This window comes from Lottia gigantea (assembly GCF_000327385.1).
Source record: "Lottia gigantea unplaced genomic scaffold LOTGIsca_6, whole genome shotgun sequence".
Classification (NCBI taxonomy): domain Eukaryota; kingdom Metazoa; phylum Mollusca; class Gastropoda; family Lottiidae; genus Lottia; species Lottia gigantea.
The window spans coordinates 884,069-905,450 of NW_008710049.1; the positions used below are offsets into that span (position 1 = coordinate 884,069).

At 31.7% G+C, this 21,382-nt stretch overlaps 7 protein-coding genes across 7 annotated transcripts in view; 3 read left to right on the forward strand and 4 right to left on the reverse strand.

Annotated features, from left to right (window-relative positions):
- LOTGIDRAFT_154563 (hypothetical protein) overlaps positions 1-631 on the reverse strand; it is a gene marked incomplete at both ends in the record, with an annotated part of 6,744 nt that extends 6,113 nt beyond the window's left edge. The window contains 3 exons of the mRNA XM_009063778.1: positions 65-205; positions 325-484; positions 605-631. Of these exons, the coding sequence (XP_009062026.1) occupies positions 65-205; positions 325-484; positions 605-631 (328 nt within the window). The remainder of the gene's footprint in view (positions 1-64; positions 206-324; positions 485-604) is intronic.
- Positions 632-1,025: 394 nt separating this feature from the next.
- Positions 1,026-1,328, forward strand: LOTGIDRAFT_154564 (hypothetical protein; the record flags this gene model as incomplete). Its single annotated transcript, XM_009063779.1, has 1 exon — positions 1,026-1,328. One exon carries the CDS (start codon positions 1,026-1,028, stop codon positions 1,326-1,328), a length of 303 nt encoding a protein of 100 aa, XP_009062027.1.
- Positions 1,329-3,069: 1,741 nt separating this feature from the next.
- On the forward strand, positions 3,070-3,522 carry LOTGIDRAFT_154565 (hypothetical protein; the record flags this gene model as incomplete). Its single annotated transcript, XM_009063780.1, has 1 exon — positions 3,070-3,522. One exon carries the CDS (start codon positions 3,070-3,072, stop codon positions 3,520-3,522), a length of 453 nt encoding a protein of 150 aa, XP_009062028.1.
- A 1,682-nt stretch (positions 3,523-5,204) lies between these two features.
- On the forward strand, positions 5,205-6,621 carry LOTGIDRAFT_154566 (hypothetical protein; the record flags this gene model as incomplete). Its single annotated transcript, XM_009063781.1, has 2 exons — positions 5,205-5,454; positions 5,810-6,621. 2 exons carry the CDS (start codon positions 5,205-5,207, stop codon positions 6,619-6,621), a joined length of 1,062 nt encoding a protein of 353 aa, XP_009062029.1.
- Positions 6,622-7,504: 883 nt separating this feature from the next.
- On the reverse strand, positions 7,505-8,023 carry LOTGIDRAFT_154567 (hypothetical protein; the record flags this gene model as incomplete). The annotated part of the gene is made up of 1 exon (XM_009063782.1): positions 7,505-8,023. One exon carries the CDS (start codon positions 8,021-8,023, stop codon positions 7,505-7,507), a length of 519 nt encoding a protein of 172 aa, XP_009062030.1.
- A 1,703-nt stretch (positions 8,024-9,726) lies between these two features.
- Positions 9,727-10,755, reverse strand: LOTGIDRAFT_154568 (hypothetical protein; the record flags this gene model as incomplete). Its single annotated transcript, XM_009063783.1, has 2 exons — positions 9,727-10,430; positions 10,626-10,755. 2 exons carry the CDS (start codon positions 10,753-10,755, stop codon positions 9,727-9,729), a joined length of 834 nt encoding a protein of 277 aa, XP_009062031.1.
- A 3,293-nt stretch (positions 10,756-14,048) lies between these two features.
- LOTGIDRAFT_107396 (hypothetical protein) lies at positions 14,049-19,079 on the reverse strand (the record flags this gene model as incomplete). Its single annotated transcript, XM_009063784.1, has 3 exons — positions 14,049-14,254; positions 16,791-16,899; positions 18,951-19,079. 3 exons carry the CDS (start codon positions 19,077-19,079, stop codon positions 14,049-14,051), a joined length of 444 nt encoding a protein of 147 aa, XP_009062032.1.
- Positions 19,080-21,382: the final 2,303 nt, after the last annotated feature.

Sequence of the window (21,382 nt, forward strand, 5' to 3'; positions counted from 1 at the left end):
ATTCTTCTTTAATTGATGTATCAATTATTCAGTTTCCAATATATCAACAAGACTTATTACTTACCCATCGGTCCAGTGTCTCCTGGTTCACCATACCCATTTTCTCCTCTATCTCCTTTTGGACCTTTTTCTCCTGATTCTCCTGATGGCCCTTGGGGACCTCTTTCTCCTGTTTCTCCAGGTGGTCCGAGATCTCCTGGGACTCCTATGGAGACAAAAAGAAAATATAATCAACAATAAACTCCAATTCTTCTTTTATTGATATATCAATCATTCAGTTTCCAAAAATGTAATCTTAGATCATTAACAAGACTTATTACTTACCCATCGGTCCAGGGTCTCCTGGTTCACCATACCCAACTTCTCCTCTATCGCCTTTTGTACCTCGTTCTCCTGATTCTCCTGGTGGTCCTTGGGGTCCTCTTTCTCCTGCTTCTCCTGGTACTCCGGGATCTCCTTGGACTCCTATGGGAGTAGTTATAGTCTTTTCAGATTAAAGGCACATAGGCATAAAACGTTCCATTTCATTCCACGTATTTATGCCTATGTGCGTTCAATATATAAAGACCCATCCATTCCCATCATAATATACACACATATATACCTTATATTTCACCATACAAAGTCCCATCATAAAACACACCTATTATATCCCTTATATTTCACCATTACCTTCAAATTACATATCCCTCCTTTTTTTAAAATGATTTCTTTATATAAAAACCTTGTTTAAAAACAGGATGAGTTTAATTTTAAAACACGAACAACACAAATTCAAAGGAGACGGTTTCGTCTCAGCACTAACTTTCCTCATTCCCAAAGTAGCCAACTTTGTCTCAAACAACAAATCCCTCATTTCTTCAGAAGCGCAAGCTCTTGGATCTGTAGCAAAAGCAGGAGTAAATGTAAGCGAAACAGTGAAAAGATCTAACGAGTTGAAAGAATTACAAGAGAATTATAAGAGAAATGCGAAATAAAAGATTAGAAAACAAAAAAAGGCAATGGTTTTAAAATTATTGGATAAAATGTCAATGATAATTGCCCAAACTCCTAAAACTTATTTCGGTTCCGACATTCAAAAATCATTAGGTTCTCTTCCCGGGTTTCCATGGGCAAAATATCCCGGAGAAAAACATCTTCCCGGTCATAATTACACTGGTCCAGGTACAAGGTTAGATCTGCGATTAGACCAAAATGATAAACCAAAACCAGGTGAAGAACCAGGCAATAGAGTTGACGCTGCTGCACTTAAACACGATATACTATACAGAAATAAAGACATAACATCCAGACACGAAGCAGAAAAAACAAATGATAATCGAACTTGAAAATATTCCAAATCCAACTTTTAAAGAGAGAATTCAAATATATCTCCGTTTTATTATTGTATGAGAGATGAAATAAATAATCTCAAATATAAGAAAGGTAAATTTTATGCGATAACAAATATACATACTTCAGATCAAAAAGGAGTTCATCACTCTGCTTTATACAAAGACTCTTTAAATAACTTTTATTTCTTCTATTCTTTTGGATTAGAACCCACTGAAGAGATAGTGAAATTAACCAAAAAACCAATCAAATGTTCAACATTACAATTTCAATTACTGGGTCAAAAGTTTTGTGGGCAACTTTCGCTATGGGTTTTATATCAGTTGATTTTAGGAAAACAGTTTGAAAAAATTATAATAAATTTAACTTAATAAAAATGGCGAACAAGTTTGGATTAGGTTCTCTACCTTTAGATACTAAAAAACCTAACACTACAGCATGGATAAATAAAGCAAAACCTTACTATGTAGATCAAATTGGAGATTCCTTACAAGGTGATATTGATATGAATAATTTTTCCATAACTAATTCAAAGTTACCAGAAAATGACAATGATGCTGTTCACAAGAAATATTTAATGGAGCAATTAAATTTAATTGAAGTAGATAAAGACTATTTAAAAGAAAGGATAAATGATGTGAAAAGATTCTTCTAACGACAAATAAATAATAAAAAATTTATTGATGAAAGTAAACTGAAAGAATTAGATTATATTGATGATACTAAATTACAACAAGAAGTGACAAGTTTAAAAAATTTTATTCAACAACAATTAGTCAATGTAGTAGATAAAACTCAGTTACAAAATTTAAGTTCATTAATATCTAATTTAGATGATAAGATTAAAAAGCAAAAAAAAAGATCTTAAACAACTAATAGATAATATTAATCCAGGTTTAAATGAAGACAAATTGCAACGGGAATTAACTAAATTTAAAACTGAATTACAAAAAGAACTAACAAATATTAAACAATAAATACAAAACATTGATGATAGTGAAATTATAACTTATATTCAACAAAAAATACAAAATATTGATGATAGCGAAATCAAAACCTATATTCAACAACAAATACAAAATATTGATGATAGTGTTATTCAACAACAGATAACCACTATTAATAATAAAGTTTTAAAACAGGAAAAAAATATAGCCGCATTAGAAAAGAATCTCAAGGAAGAAAATAAATCATATTATTTCAATCTTTCATTTAGAAATTTGCGAGATGAGAATGCCTCTATTAGTTATAATATTGATAAATCAAGAGAGTCTGAATATGAAAAATATGGAATTACAGCAAATATAATAGAGTTTTTTAGGATACAAATTTCCATATCGAAACCCAAAGCTTATTTGATGGTGATCGTCTATCATATTTTTATTTCCTATACAGGTAAAAGTTGATTCAATATTCTTCAGACAGAACTCAATATCATCTAACCGTCAATTTAACGCTCGTAAAGTTAGAAATTAACGACGAAAACAACAAGGTTAATCACTTGTATGAAACATACTTATACATGTATGATAAAAATCAATATCAAAAAACTAAAATTTTCACCTCATCTGAATAAGATTAATGATTCGAAAGAAGAAACATCTATAGTAACTGTAGAAGTTACTATTCCTAAATCTATAGTAATTTATCCCGGCGAATTGTTTGAGATAGATTCTTTAGATAAAAATTGTCAATCTTTTGCTTTATCAGAAGTTCACTTGATTTAATTACCTTAAAATGGAACTCGAAATCAGGCAACAACATATGATAGAAAAACAAGAGGAGTTAAATGAAAAACTAAAACACTTCAACAAAGGCAGAAAAACATGGAGTAGAATTGATTCTGTTTTCAAAACACTGAGTGTAGTTCTAACAGTAGGAACAACAGTTGCAACGGCTGTAACTGGTGGATTAATGGTTCCAGTACTTATCCCAACTGTATTAGCCACAATTACTGCTATTCAAACTTCATCTTGTGGCTTGATTGCTATAGGTTACACATCAAAACAGAAATCTTATTATAAAAAGAAAACAGAAATTTTAAATACATATCTTAATAAATTATTTATATTTTTCGAAAGATCAAGAGAAGATAAGAACATAACCATTGAAGAATTAGAAGAATTCAATGAAATTTTAGATAAATTTGATAAGGAAATATCAGTAATGAAAGTTAAAAAAAATACTTAAAAAAATAAAAAATTAAAAAGTCATAGATAAAAAATATGAATAACATTGAAATTATAAACGATGAAATATTCATAGAAAACGTGCTATTTACCAATCTTGTCAGGGCTATTTCTGATACATTTTCAACATTTAATGGTCAAATTGAAATAGATGGAAAGATAATCGAGCATGGAAATCACAAACAAAATATGAGACTTCTTGATTTCAATGCCAAAACTTTTCAGAACATCTTTTCTAATATGGATTTAAAATCTGATGCTTTTGATTGGTATTTTATTGGAAAAATTATTTTACGTAAAGACAATTTTATCGAAATAAATAGATAGAGTTGGTAGAGGAACTGAACTACTTAAAAAGATAAATGAATATAAAGGTAGAAATTGTTATATACCAACAAATGGTAACTGTTTTATCAAATGTGTAAATCATGTTTTGAACAAAGATTTAACAAATGAATTTAAAAACTTCATTAATAATTTTCCAAAAGCGAATAGAAAAGGAGTAATGACAACTGCTAGAATTAATGAATTCAATAAGAAATGTGATACTTCATTTCAAATTTATACTCTCAAAAATAGAAATTTATGCCCCAGAGATGTAAACAATGAATTAGATTAGGTTTTATATTTACATAACTCACATTTCTGTCTCATAAGAAGAAATGGAAAAAGTTTAGGTATTAAAGAAATAGAAGATAATTATGAACAGGTATGGAAAACATGTAGAGATGGTAATGTCGTAACACAAGTATCACCTTTGAAACTAAACGTATTTTCAAATATGAGTGATGATACTTTATTCGCTTGGGATTGTGAAACATATTCAGAAAGTGAAACGCGTAAAGCAATTCCTTATTCCTGTACGTTAATTAATTTAGAAAAACTAAGAAAAAGTTAGAGATGATTAAAAGTATCTTTCCAAATCTAAATCCTACTGAAGAATTTTATTTTAGAATAATGAATATAGTAAAAGTATTTGTAGGTACAGATTGTATAGATCAAATGTTGAAATATTTAGGTCAATATGATAAAAAGAGATTAACATTGATTTCTCATAACGGTAGTGGCTTTGATAACTGGATCATAATCAAAAACGTAAAAAAACTAACACAATGCCCACTAATAAGACCTAGAGGCATTCTATCTTTACCTTTATCTAATCCATACACCGATGAATTTACAGAAAAAATGGAAAAGACAGAAAGAAATAACGGGTAACTCATGTTCCTATCAACACAAAACATCTAGTTTAGCGGCATGGGGAAATTCATCTAATCTACCAATGAATTTGAGAAAGATTGCCGACGTAGATATCCCTAAATACACGCAAGATAACTTGGAATCTTTAAGACATGAATGGGAACCTTACGCGAAACGAGATACCCTATGTCTCGGAGCATGCTTGATAAAATATAACATGAAAGACGTTGTATTCCAGAATGTTTCTAATAATCAAACGGCTCCATCTGTATCTTTAAAGGGTTGGTATTATTTGTATCATGACGATAAAGAAATGGTTGAAGAAGAATGGTATGAAACTACTAGAATGGTTCCGAAACATACAAAAAAACAAATGTAGAAAAAGGTTACTCGCACACTAACCCTTTTATAAGACATTTTATTAGACAATCTATTAAAGGAGGAAGGGTTTCGGCAAATCGAAAATCATTTGAAACGAACAAAATGGATGAAATTTGTAATGTATTAAAGGAATATACAGAACTTGAAAGTAATAACATAATTGATTTATTTAAAGAATACAGCGCAAACACTAAAGATAAAACAGAGGTTCACTCAAAACTTAAAAATATAAAATGTACTAAACTAATGCCATTTGATTCTAACGGTTTATACGCTTCAGCGATGTCGTATTTAGAGTGTGAATATCCTAAAGCGGAAAGTGGTAGACCATTTTTACCAGAAGAAGACTCTTGTAAGACTCTTCAATGAACAAAAATTTAGACCAAAACTGCTAGTTTAAAAGTCTGGTTTCTGAGTCTGAGTATCCCAAAAACATGTTCTTCCAACCGATACCAGCTAAAGATAAAATCAGAAAAAAAGGAAACTGGCACTAAAATCAGATTCAGAAATGGTTTCTGTTATGACGTTTTAACATCGGTTGATATTCAAGAAATAGTAAAAGCTGGCGAACGAATTATTAGATTATTAGATGGAATAGTATACGAAGAAAACTTTAGAACTCCTCCCTATAGAGAATACCTTTTAATTTTGAGAGATCTAAAAAATGAATATAAACGAGAAGGTAATAAATTGTATGAAATTATTAGGTAATTCCTTGTATGGTAAATCTATTCAGAAGGATATAACTACATCGAAACATCTATGGAGTGAAGCAACTTTAAAAGCCAAATTCGATTCACATGCCAAAAACTATGAAAAAATGAATGAGACTCAATACATCGTTGAGATAGAAGAAGAAGAAAAAGAAATATCTGAAACTAAATCTACTACACGACTAACCCCTAGTCATTTGGGATCATTCGTATTATCTCACAGTAAAAAAATAATGAATAATTTTATTCATGTAATAGATGGATTTTATAGACCGGAAATATACTATACCGATACTGATAGTTTATACATTTCATCTAGCAATTGGGAAAAATTAAATGAAGCTGGATTAGTTTCTGAAAATGAATATTGTAAAGGAAAGAATGATTACGGCGATGGTGGAATCATATTTGGTTTATATTTAGCACCAAAAGTTAAATACAATATTATTATAACTTCTGGTGGTGTTTTAAAAGAAAAGAAAACATTTAAAGGTTATTCTAATGATAAGATAACTGTAGACGATTACATTCGGTTGGCTAGTGGACATGATATATCAAATAAATTTAAGGAAAAATGGAAAAAAAGTTTCATAAATGGAGTAATTATTCCAAAGGATGATGATCAACAAAAAAAAGTTTTTAGAAGTTATTTGAATCTTGTAAAGAGAAAGCCACCAAATAGTGAAGGAATCATGTATCCTTATAGTAATAAAGATGAGTATAGTTTGGATGAAAACTATGAATTTGATGATTTTGATTACCTTACTATTCAAGAAGAGAATGAAGAGTGTTTAATTACTCAATAACTTTTGTTTGAAATGAAGTTGAATAACAATTTCTTCATTACCAAAATCAATTAACCTATTTTTACCATCTTTGATTTCCAGATTTATATCTTTAATCATCAACAAATTAAGTGGTAAATATGTTGTTTGAAATGGTTTCTCTATAATTCTATATCCAATCGGTACAGTGAATGTTGGAATACTGTAAATAATCTGACGTTTGTGTTTATTGAAAAATCCACCGTTTATCAAATTGCAATGTATATTTATCACATCAATATCATTCTCGATATTAGCTTGTGGTGCTAAAGTGGATTGCGTGTATATTTGCTTATCAAATCCTAATAAAGTATTCAATGAATTTTTTACGTTGAAATCAACTTGACAATTATTTCTTAATATCAATTTTTTTTTGCTCAGATTCAAATTACCTTCGAATTCAATATTGTTTTTACCATTTGCACTTCCCCCATATTCAGATAGATATTCGTTTATGGCTACGTATTCATAGCTTCCTGGTAGTAAACGTATGGTTTTGAATGTAGCTCCGTTATCTGTTGATATTTTCATTTGGTTATTATTTTCGTTGATATTTCTAATGGAATTGTAAACAGAGAAATATTTTAACCCCAATTCATATTCTTGATTGCGATCGAGTTCATACTCATAATCTAGAGACAATTTAATGTCTGATTTATTTGAGGTTATAACGAATAATTGTTCTTTATTTTGCATTTTTTATTACGTTTTTATAATCATTTTTATCTATGATACCTTTCTCTAGGAGTCTTTTTAATATACAATTAACTTAATTATATTGTCTGTCTGATCGATGGCCTTCTTTCATTGCCGCTAATATTATTTATTATATTATTATAGTATTCATCATCTTGATTAATAACTCTTATATTTGATCAACTTCTTTTAATCTTCTTGTTTCGGGTCCCGTCTTTCTTATCGTATGTAGAAATTCTGAGTATTCTACTAAATCCTTGTAATCGGTAATATCAACATCCCCACCATTCATTAAATCTATTAACCCTTCTGTTAATGTAAATATAAAGTCTCTTGTATCGATTTTGAATTGTGGTGAATTTCCACTAAATCTTATTCTAAATCCATTAAACAATAACCCTTCATTATTAACAATTGGTGTAATGCTCTTTGGTAAATCTGGGTTTGGATTTGAAAAATAACGTTTTATATCATTTAATGATTTATCTTTATGAGGTGAAGCTTCTATGGGAGGCGCAAATCTATTTTTAATATCTTCTTGACTTTTTAATATTGGTTGAAATAGAGTTTGTAGATTTTCTGTTAATCCAAGTTGTTGTAATCTGTAATTTTCAACTTGGGTCTTTATTTTATTCTTAGCTTTGATATATTGTCTGTTTCTTTTTATAATATTATTCCAATCACCCATTTTTAAAGAAATAAAATTAACATATATCTATCATAACTCTTTCACCCGCAGGTTTTCTAGTATTAACAAATACATATCCATGATCATCTGGGTTTTGCCATTGAGTTTTACAAACCTTTTTAAATGTATCCCTGTCCATTCCGTGATTTATCGACTGAATGATTTGAGATAAATCTTTGTCGTTTAATTCAAATAATAAAAAAACAATTTGCATTTTTTCTAATGAACATTGCATCCATTCCGTAGAAAGATTGGGATTGGTATATGCAGTGACAGTTGTGATGTCTTCCCTTCGTGAAGAATTCTTGTTGAACGGCTTGATTTCTTTGTGCTACACAGTCATCAAACACTATTAAGTTCTTTCGCTCACTATCAATTTTAGACAAATCTAAATCATTAACATTTTTCGTAAGAAAAACTTTTATATCCGTTGCATTGAAAGATTGATTCTTTTATTTTATATATATATCTAAGATTTCTTTTATTTCTATCTCATCGTTGTCTTCATAATATTTAAATATGTCCTGAACGTCTTTCTTTGGTATATATTCTAAAGCTTTTAGGAATTGATAATATGATTGCTCTGGTGTTGTTGTGTAGATATATAATGAATCGAAATCTAAAAGTTTTGGTGTTGTTAACATGTTAAAGGTCAAATAAGTTTTCCCAGAACCGGAACTACCGCATATACACATAAGCATTGGGTTACTAGGAAATATTTCTGAATGATTAAATTTCTTTCCCATGTTTTATTCTATATTTTTGTTCCAAAAATCACTCCTTCTCATTTATACTTTGAAAGAAAGATCCCCTCTCCAGAACGTTTGTTTTTAAAAACTATGGCATTACCCTTATGTTTGACTTTCATATCTCCTGTGTCGATTTTATCTTAGATTACTTATAGATTACTTAATTACCTCTTTAACAGTTTTCTTGGTTTCTTCACTAAATCGATTTCCAAATTATTTAACTGTCCCTAATATATCTGCTACTCCCGAACCTTGAGCTATTTTTTCCATTTCCATATTATGTCTACGTTTTTCACTTTTTTCAGCATCAGCTGCTTTCTTGGCGTTGATGGCTTGCGTTATCCCAGCCGCCCCACCGGCTGTCGCCCCTGCTGCGGCCAGGCCAGCAAATACCAAGATAGGAAAGGTAAAAATCCACCTTCTTTTACACTCTTGTCAATTCTTTCAAAATGTATATCATCTCTAACTTTACAATGTTTATATTTATCGATAATTTGTTTAGATATTTTAATCTTTTTATCATTGTAAGTTATTGTAGTTGGTGATTCCGTTTCGATAGCTTCTATTATTCTTTTTACTAAAGTTTTTGGTTTCATTTTTAAGAGGGTAATTTAAATGATTATTCTATACGAATCATCCGTCTGTCGGATATTTTAATTAAATGTTTTGCTTATTCCAATAATAAACAATAACCGGTTACATCTCCTTGTGTTTTTCAATATGAATATTTATATTCACCCCTGTTTTGAAAAAATCTTCTTGATGAGCTGATAGATCAAAACAGAAGATTGGATGATTAAGTGCAAAATCTACATATTCAAACTGAGGTGAATTTCCAAATAATTCACACATATTTTTATAGTTTCTATACAATTCATTATAATCCTTCGTGGATGGATTAATTGTTAAAGGTTGGTTAGTATAATTATCGTTGTTTAATCTTACTTGAACTTATTATAGGATTATAGGATCTTGAATTTGGTTCATTGCTACTCTAAAGATATAATTGTTATTCGTTTGAGAATCTGGTAAGTTCTTGAAACCAACCATTAAATATCTTGCTGGTTTAATAGTGTTAGTGATTAGCCATGTGGTGGATTCTCCAGTTAAAGTCATACTACCTACCTTATTACGACGAAGAAATGCTATTTCAATATCCTTAGTTAATGAGTAGAATATTCTCGTTTCTACTTCAATTGATGGTGTTATTACGGGTATGTAAAGTTGGAGATTCGATATTTCTAATTTTGCATTTGAAGCATTCTCTCCAAAGAATATCTTATCATCATTGATTTCTCTTCGTAGATGAATTTTATATGGTAACCCTATGGAAACTTTTCTGTGTTTCAACAGACCGAATAAAGGATATAATTTCCAATTTACGTAATTACCCCACCTATGATTCTCAACAACATTATTATACTGAAGTACTCGTTTTTCGAATCCATGATTAGTTGCTCGTGCTACTCTTTCTATTGTGTTTCGAGCAACAACTCTCACTCTAGCTAAATCGGCATCATTTGCAAGATTTCTTACCGGTTCTTTTAAAACATTTCCATTGCCAACATCGGGTATCCGGCCTGAGACTGAATCTAAGTCTTTAGGATATAAAACTGTTTTGAACATTGTATCAAATTCCCCAGGGTGTTTGATGGTTTCTATAGGATTTAAACAAGATTCCAAAACCATCTAGCTAAATAAAGATGGAAAGAAGTTGTTTTCTAACGTTGTATTAGTTTGTGGTACACGATTCTGATTGGGAGTTCCATCTTTTATTTTGAAATCGCATCTGAAATAAGCATCGGGAAGAAGCAGCCAATTTGACAGTGAATTAATCTCGAAAGTGACCCTACCCCCATCATTTAGTTGAGACCTAGAGCCAACGGTTGGTGGTATGATAATGTAATCCTCTTTTTTCTTATTAAACGAATAAAGAATTGGATCATATAATTGAAATATTGGATCTAGTTTTCTATATGCCATTTTTAGGTGGAAAATTTTAAACTTTTAACCCATCGCTTATTTAAAACTATAATTTAATATTTTAAGGTAATTCTTAATACAGCGGATGTTTATTAAAGACACTTTTTTGTAAATAAGTAATTTTTATTAAAACAAAATAACAATTAAAGGGAAATAATACATATGAAGTTCAACAATGTGTTAGATATTGTCCTGTATAATCTACAATAATTAAAGGGATGTAACAACTTTCATAATACTGTATCCCTCAAGTACATAGCGAGAATGTAACTAACAAACACATTGATTGTTAGTCAGCGATTTTATGAGATCATCCCTTAGCAACGAGTAGTGTAGGAGGAATAAACTCGATCCAGATAATCAACATGTTACATTCTATTAACAATTTAAACTAGAACTGTACTAATAACAGTACTGATGCAGGGCGTGTTACGACATTCGGGTACATACGAAGTTGGTCTATTGCAATTACATTGATGTAAATACTTTTCTGCATCTCTAAATGCAAATATCTAAAAGTAAGAATGGTATTTTAACGGACATGTCAAACTCAGGAATTTTATCTATACTGACATCTCATTAACCAACTTAAATTTGGTACCACAATGTTAAACGAATAGAATTTTACATAGACATGTTGTATATCACTGGAAAGCTCAGAATCTCTGCATTGTGAAGTCGAAAGAATTATTTCTATATCACTATTAGGCTACGAGATACAGCACTGCAAAGGTTCAAAATGGACCATTTTTAAACCCCTATAAAATCGAAAATAGTTGTCTGACCACAAAGGTCAAAAGGTCATCAGATAGACATGGTCACAAATTATCATCATAGTAAATATGAAGGTCACCAAAGGTCAAGGTCATGAGATATACGCCTTCAAACTTTGAAAAAAAAATATCCGGTCGTACAAAAAAGGCTAAACCGAAAATCAAAATTCTGTCCTCAACAAGTTTTAGATAAACGTTAATTCTATCATTTGACACCAAAATTGTTCAAATCGGATAATAAATAGCTCCAAAATAGCAAGTTTTGCATATTGAGTCAAACCAATATGGCGACCTATATGTTACTTCCGGTACGATTTTTTTTAGTTATAACACTTTGTATTAGTGACACTAAGCTTATGCATATGTCATTTCTGACATAACTCAATTTCACCGGAAGTGATGCCACCGGAAGTACTAATATCGAGACCGGAAGTGATGAACATTTTTTAACTATGCAGAATTATTTGCCCATACCGACGGTCTACGCCATAAAAATTTCAAATCGATCCGTCAAAAAGCAACCGAAATAGCATTTTTCGATTAATTTCGACAAAAAAAAAGTATCGAACGAATTTTGGAAAATCGAATATTTTCAACTGCTATCATATGTCCTTTGTACTAAGAATTATAATAAAGTAAACCCGAGCAAAATCGAACGATAAATATGCTCTCTACAGTCCATTTCCGTTTTTTTGCTATCTCACTTCCGGTTGCGCAGAACATTTTTGTTTTACATTTAATACGTTAATAGCCACGAGTTAGAAAACGTCATGAAGTCCGTTTTGTCGTACCTATTTCTGGTTCCGAGAAATAACCTCCCTAGCTGACGAAAAAAAAAATAATCGTTACGAAAACAAAGCAGGAAGAACGCCCTGCAAATAGAAATACACAAAAAGAGTTGGTATTCACTCAGGTTAAAATCAATAATCCATTGTATTGTCAGACATAGCGAGAATGTAACTAACATTGGTTGTTTGGCAGCGATTTTATAAGATCACCCCTTAGCAACGAGTAGTGAAGGAAGAATAAACATTGATTCAATAACCATAATGTTCTGTATAAGAAACTCTATGCTGTTGAAACAACAATCGATAATTACACGTTGTATGTGAATAAAATATTGGACTACTTTCTTAAAATTCAATTTATAAGAATGCCATTATAATTTGAATTACATTATTTTCAAAAAGCGTTGTTGCTCAGGATTAATTTTTAATTCCCGTTCAATTTTTTGGCATCCATCCAAGTAATCTCGAAATTGGAATTGATATATTTTGAAATTTTTTGGTATCTATTGCAGAGTTTTGCAAGTTGTCGCAATTTCTTACTCCAACTTAGTGAAATTGATAAGTTTGTTTTAACGAAATAACTAAAAACTCCAAAATTTAGTATGTATAGTTTCTGAAGCCAATGTCCAAAAGCTGCATATGCTTTAATTGACCGTACAGAGTCCTGTTTCAAAAAATTGCCACAGTTGATTACTATTTTCTTCACACTTTCATGCTCATTAATATTTTTGTCATATGGTTTGGTTGAAATTGAGAATTTTTGGTTTCTTACACAATGTTTCTATTTCTTCTAGATGGTAATACTCCACCGTTTTCAAATCCTCAAGCATCAATTTTTCCTTTAGTTCCAGATAATGTTCCTGGTGATAGTTAATATGTGCTTCTATTGCACTTAAATAAATCAGATTGACATCATTTTGAACTGAAAATAAAAAAACAAATTGTTTTAACAAGGAAAGCTATTCAGCACCCGTTTGTACGCCACCCAGCTATAAAAGACAGATAATTACATATTAAAAAGACTGTACATACCTGTGTCTGAAGTTTGAGAGCCCACTGACATGCTTTCCTCTGACATATTTCACCTGTAATTTTGTTAGACTACTGTCTCAAAAAAGCTTCAAACTCAATGTTATGACGTTATATATTTAATTAGATTCCTAGAAATGTCTTAACTAAACTATAGTGTGTATTGTTCATAATATATTGATCTGTAATGAAATATTTAGAATATGCGTTTATTGATTTTGACTTATACAAAATTGACTAATGCATTTCAGAAGCTATTATGAATTTTTAATAACGTAATTATACAACACGGTTAAAGGGAAACTAAGTCTGCCAAGCTTGATAAAACCAGACCACAACGGTTTTCTAAGATAAATAAATCATTTTAAAAAAAGGAGGGGATATGTAATTTGAAGGTAATGGTGAAATATAAGGGATATAATAGGTGTGTTTTATGATGGGACTTTGTATGGTGAAATATAAGGTATATATGTGTGTATATTGTGATGGGAATAGATGGTTCTTTATATATTGAACGCACATAGGCATAAATACGTGGAATGAAATGGAACGTTTTATGCCTATGTGCGTTCAATCTGAAAAGGCTATAACTACTTTTGGGTCCCGAAATACAATATAATCAACGAAAAAATTCCAATCGGTCTTCATTTTTGTTTATTAAATTTCCATTACATTGTAATCTTGTGGTCATCAACAAAACTTATTACTTACCCACTGGTCCAGGACCTCCTGGTTTACCATACCCAACTTGTCCCCTATCACCTTTTGGACCAGTTATACCTGGCTCTCCAGGTGGGCCTATCTCTCCATAACCTCGTGGTCCTTGGGGTCCAATTTCCCCCGATTCACCTGGTGGCCCGGGATATCCTTTAGGACCGGGAAGTCCCTTACCTGGAATACCTCTTTTACCTGTAATATAAAGTTAAACAGGGTCTGAAATGTTGGAAAACAAAATTCACGTTTATGAATTATAAACAGTTATAATTGAAAGAATCTGAAATATATCTATCAAATAAATTGAACATTTCTAAAAATGAAAACGCTGGAGCCTCTCCTATTAAGACATCTAAGCCTGGTTCGCCAAAGCAACAAAAATTGAATTAGTTGAATCGAGTTACTTATTTATATATGTTTATTTCAATATTTATTGAACAACTAAAATCTCTGACCAACATTTACATACGGTCCAAGGTTACTCGTTACATTCATATAGGGTATTAAGTCGAATAGTCTCTTGAGAATATGTAAAACAGAGAGCCTATTGTTTTTACAGAAATCACTCTATGTATACTAATCCGTCGCATCTAAAATGCAAAATCTAATGGAAAGATATTAATTTTATGATAAAGTAAAAGCCGTCTAAACATTTGTATATATCGGCTTATTAATACGGCATGAATAACTTAGTGTTTTACGGTTTTTTCTTATAGGCCTGTTGAAAACGGGAAACCGCATAATTTGTGCCATGAGGAAAACTGTGCCCGGACAACGATGTTAGCATTGTTCTGAGATCTTTTACGTGTACACGGAGCCTCGATTCATTGTCTTTTCGAAGGACATGAATCTACTCAAAGTCAGACACAACGTATGCAGAATTGATATCGCGTCATCTTTTTAAATTTCCAATAACGAGCCAGTTTGGTTCTCTTTCAACACCGAAAATAAGATGATGAGAAATTGAGAAAACGTACGCACTATAGTGTAATTATAATGTTGTTCAAAATAAAATTGCTTACCTCTAGCCCCTTTCGAACCCTATAGAAAGACATATAAAAATAGTAATAATGACTAAACTGATCAACAAAAAATCAAATCACATTTTATAACTTTGTGGCATTTGATATTTTACTCTTTTTGCAGTGATAAGGTTTTATAATAGTCTATCAACGCCGTATGTCTTTTTAATTTTTACGAATGTACATTTACTTTTCCAGCCAATTGGATAAGAAAACCATATTTACATTTTTAAGACCAATTGCATGTACCCATTCCCGAATATGAGCTGATTCATGAGGTAACTCTCCCGGCGGTCCCGGTGGCCCTTTAGTACCTTTTTCAGAAATTCCACGTGGGCCTCTTGGTCCCTGAAAAAAAAAGACGATCTGGGTAACAGTTTTATTACATGATTCCACTTGATATAATTATATAAATATGGAATCTAGATTCAACTGTAAACTCAGAATTATCAGTTTGATAATAAAAGTTGCATTCTGTTCATGATAGTCGCTGATTGACACGCAAACTAAAGCTACTTATTTCCTGTTATATTTACCGGTTGACCTGGTTTTCCTTGAATACCATCTGCACCACGACTTCCCTATAACACAAAACAAGATTATGTGCAAATACCACACACGTTAGTGTTATAATTTTTAAGGTTGATATTCTGAGAGCATTGTCCCTAGAATCGGGTAATGCTGATTGTCTTTTTGTAGAATTCTGCTCCTATATTAGTAAACCGGTCTTCATTTTCACAGTTTAATGATGATTTATCGACAGAGGTTCTTGACATATTACAGAATAAAACATAGACATATTTGTACCTGATGCTATTGAGAGCAGTACTAAATTTGAGATTTCGACTTACGTTTAGACCATCACATCCATGAACACCCCTGAGACCTGGTAGACCCTGGTCACCCTGAAACAAATATCAGTAAATAAATCAATAGACTACTGTTCATCTGCTAAGGTTCCAACATCGTGTCCGAACCACACACCCATTCGTCATACTTCCTCGGGGTAATAAGACCATGTCAAAACCCGTATTCATGATACGATGAGGTACCAACAGCGTTACAGTATTAATTAGTATTACCAAATATTATATGATAATTTAGAGTACAATTTACGATAGCATCGACAACGCTATACATCCTGTTCTACATCAGAACAGATGAGTTCAATAAATTAATTCAAATTATTGTTCAAATGAAATCCTTATCAAACAATTCACACAAAAGCTTGATTCGTTACATCAGGTTTTATCATGCTTTTCTAAAAATAGATATCGCCCAAAGATTGCATAATTAACTATTAGAGTGACAATTCTTTACATATTTGTAAAGAAAATATAAAGCGATTTTTCAGCTTTTAAGCTTTTGTTCGGAGCATAGGTTGTAGCCTACTAACATCTCTCCCATTCTTTCCTGGCATGCCTGGTAAACCAAATGGACCCTGAAATATAAGCCATTCCTATATTAGTATACGTATCTTTTTATTTGAAAAATGAGGAGGTTATGCATTTGCAAAATTTCTTCACACGACAAACCAAATCAAATCGCGTTTTCTACTTTCCATACATAATTTCAATTATGAGTGAAACTCTGTGATATCGAGGGAGCTGAGAGGATGGTCGTGTCTTGCCTCTTCTGTACCCGATGTCGTGATTTCAAGTCAGTTACCTCAAATTGCATACTAGTACTTACTCTAAAACCACGAGGACCAATAGGACCATAAAACCCCGGAGCACCCTTCTCACCCCTAGGACCAACAATACCTGGTTCACCATGGGGTCCTGGTACACCTTGTGCTCCTCCCGGACCTATTGAACCCTGAAAATAACAAAGATTGATGTATTTTTGTGTCCTGCATAATAACGACAATACTGCGGACGATGTAGTAATTGAGTAGGATTCTTTGTCTACCAATGTGGAATGACATTTTACTTGCCTTAGTTTGGTCAACTTCTGTGATTATGGCATCCTACTGATTTCGAAATTATATTTCCATAGGCATTATATTATAATAATAATAATCAAAATCATAGTTATAATTACTTTATTAGAGTAAGAAATGAGGCCAAAAGCCTTTCTCGCCCAACTTATGTACATACATACAAAATTACTCAACAACAGACAAGGAATAATAATGACATACATAACATTATAATATAACTGATACATTTGTAAACAAATTTGACCAAACACTGTAGCTTTTTGTTTTAGAGAAATATGTTTGTGGATGATTTGAGATTGGTTAATACTTTTAGATTCGAAGGCATGCTTTTGCAAAGGCTAGGTCCTTTGAAAGCTTAACTGTATTTGGCTAGGGATAGTCGTGGTTTTGAAAATACATGTATTATGTCTTTTACTGATATTATCTTTAGAAGTAATATGAAATTGAAATATGTTACATAGATATGTGGGCACTGTTTATTTACTATCTTAGAAATATGTTTTAAGTTATGTAGTTTGTGTCATGAGAATATATATATCTATAATATGTTAAGTTTTTCAAGCATTTTAACATGATACTTTCATTAGTGCAGGACCTAAGGTCGTGGTATGCCAAGATCAAAGGGTGACTCACATCTGTGTTTTACAACCCCCAAAAGTTTAAATTTGAGATTGTGGAATTATTAATAGAAATATTTAGCTCATCGATTTTCATACGAGTTCTTCGTTACTTATTTGTTATTACCATACATTATGAATTTTTTCGTTGATTATCATTGAATTATTCGGAGACCATTTGACTTTTTCGTAAGTATTATGTTGAAGATTTGTTTGAAGTTGAATAAAAGATAAACTACTGGAATACACAGTCGTGCTATCAGCGAATCAGTCACAATGACATTTCAAATGAAGTAGGAGAACATTAATGAAAATGTTAACAAGAATAGGTCCTAAAATGGATCCCTGGGGAATTTAATCTGATAATCACACTGTTAAATAGGTATGATCAAAAAAGTTTTATAACATCAGTTTATTTACTCTTTAAGTTTGGTTTTGTATTTTAATTCATTTATAAAAATATGTAAATATATCTATCGAAAGCAGGGGTGTTCTAATGTTCAAGAAAAATCTTAGGAATCCCTTATAAACTCGCAAAAAGGTAATTACTAAAGGAATGCAGACGAATTTCTGACTAATGACCGCGATAGAACGATCAAAATAGTTTGCTTGTTTTTACACTTAATAATGGGAAAAGTCATCATTCAGTCGGTCTAAAAATATAACACGGTTCACTAAATCAAAAGCTAATTTAAAGTCAATAAAATATCAAATAACGTTGTTCATTATTCATCTATAAGGATTTTCAGATGTTTTCAGATGTATATGTCAGGACTATTCAACATGAATATTCCTACCTAAAACCAGACTGATGAGCGTAAAGTAAATCATAATCGGTTAAATATAAATTAAGATGATGGGGCATTTGTTTTTCTACGGGTATAGTTTAAAGAGATATCTTTAGTTCCATTTTTATGCCAAAGGGGATGATACTATTTAGCCCTCTAAAATATTTATTATATTATCGACAACAAGTAAATGATAGTAGATTACCGGCAAGCCTGAAGGACCTGGTACCCCTTGACTTCCTGGTAGACCCTGTAATAAAATGTTTTATCATTTCAATCTGAGATATTTTTCTTTTATAAAAGTGAGCTACTACGGCCTTACAGAAAATAACATATATTAATGAACTAAAAGCTATTTAAATTTGAAATTCGCTTTTGGTTAACTGGCTCCGTTGCAGTTAAATAATATAATTAACAATTTAATGTCTACACAGCATGTTAACAAATACCATTTATAGATAGCAAAAGAGATTACCATGTAATGAGCAACATTCGTCATTATAATTTATGAAACCATCTTACCATATCACCCTTTTCTCCTTCAGCTCCACTAAACCCAGTTTCACCTTTCTTGCCTTTAGACCCATGAACACCTTCTCGACCTTGAGGACCACGAGCACCATCACGACCAGCATCTCCCTTCTTTCCCATCAATCCAGGGACCAGAACCTGAACAAAAAATACCTTTGTTTTAAAGTAATGACGGGGATACAATAATCTAATAAATCACAGTCCATTCAATACAAATACTCCCGAGGTTTGTGTTTTTAAATTGCGAATGATTTAGCTTTGTTATTTCTACCACTATTCCAATGCATTTCAATATGGCATAAGTCATTTCCCTTATCGACCCAATCAACAGCAATATTTAAGGAATATTGCCATATTGTAATAAGTTACCAAAACAATATATTAGAAGTTCTAAGATGTAGTAATGCATTATTTTCATATGTCGATGAAAACGGAATTTTAAAGGATGACTTATTTATACTTTGAAAAAATCAAACCCCTATGTTTATAAGAGTTGTTTAAATGTCAATTTTCAGATGGCTTATAAAATGGAAGTTGAATGTTTTTATCATATAGTAGCATATCTATAGATAGCCGAGATCCAGGACATTGGGCATTGCTATATAAAAAGAAAAGTTTCAAAATTCACTGTTTTATTATTTTGATAGCAAGAACTAATATTCAACACTACACTATAACCCATGCGCTAGCTGTTGGTGGGTTGAAATACCATTTAATATTCTTTAACAAACAAAAGTTATTCAACTGCGATTCATTAAAATTCAGCTGTCTTCAGATCTGTCTTGGCTTTCACAAAATTGGACCCATTATCACTTCTGATTTCTTCTGGATAACCACAAAGAATGAAACGTCTTAAGGCATCAGTATCTTAAGAGTGAGCTTTTTCAACATGAACAGCACGAGTGGTAAAAGAGGTGAAAAGACTGCCAACTGTGCTTCTACCTTGTTTAACAAGTAGTGGCCCGAAATAATCAATGAATCAAAATTAAAAGGAGGCTTGTCTGGAGTAAGGCGCTGCTCTGGAAGATTTGCCATAAACTGTTCCTCTGTACACCTCTTACGTTCTTACGACAACTTTACAACGGCTAACGACCTTCCGTACTGCTGAACGGCCTTTCAAAACCCAAAATCCATTCCGTAAGGCAGGCAAAACCGATTCCTGTCCAAGGTGACCAACATTAAAATGACAATTTCTTAAATTCAATTCTTTTTCACTCAAATATTTCTTGAATTTCAACAACAAGGCAAAGGCTCTTTTAAGTTTCACCTATGATGAATATCTACAGAACAATTTATCAAAAATATCGTCTTTAGGCTCTGAGGTAGTTGCATAAATCTGAACTTCTTTTCTGACCTCAGGATCACCAAGTTCAAGCTCAGGAATTTCAATTCTGTCTGGCCACGATTCTTCCTTTTGATATAGAAAATCAGGACTTCTGATCCATTTTAGTTTCTTCGTCAAAACTTTCAATTTAAGACTCTTTGATCCATCATCTGCTAGATTGTGGTTACGATCAATATATCGCCATTCATGAGCAGCTGATCCAGCATGTATTATGGTTAACCGTTTGGATTCGGTATTAAATCTTCTAGACTCATTGTTGATGCACTTTAAAACCGACATAGAATCTGCCCAGAAGGTAGTTTTATATATCTGAATATATCCAGCTCTTCTTCAACCATTTTTCTCATTTCTACTGACACCACTCCAGCTGATATTTCGAGTCTTGGAATGGAGATTCCTTAATAGGACCTAGTCTGTATTACTGAAAAGAAATGGACTGGATCACCACCAAATCTTATATAACAAACAGCTGAATATCCTACCCTGGAAAATCCGAAAATATATGTAACTGCACATCATCTCCAATTTAAACACCTATCAACTTTAACTTCTGGCAAATGAAACAAGTCCTCTATTGCAATGCAACTTGAATTCATCACCAATATATTCATCCCAGCCTAATTTCAACCAACTCATTTATGAAAATATCAATGCTAATACTTATATGAATAGATAGTAGGGGTGTTCTTATGACTTGGAAAAATACCAGTTTGTCTCACATGTCCATAATTAATTCATAATTAGCTAAATTAGAAGAGAATTACCAGCAGAATTCCAATGAGTGACCGATCAAGAAAGGTCAAAAAGACCATACATAGACATTTATGATTGGTTAAAACTCTTAATTATATGCAACAAGAACATAATGATATGATTAGGAATACATGATAATTTCATATGAAACACCAATTAATCAAATAGTTTGCTTAATTTTACACTTAAAAAATAAGGAAACCCATCTTTAAAGTTTGCAAACCAACTTGGCCGTCATCACATATTGAGCGATAAACCCTACAGGATCGAACAATGTATATACAACAGACAAAATACCACGTCTTGTTGCTGGTTTATTAGAAAA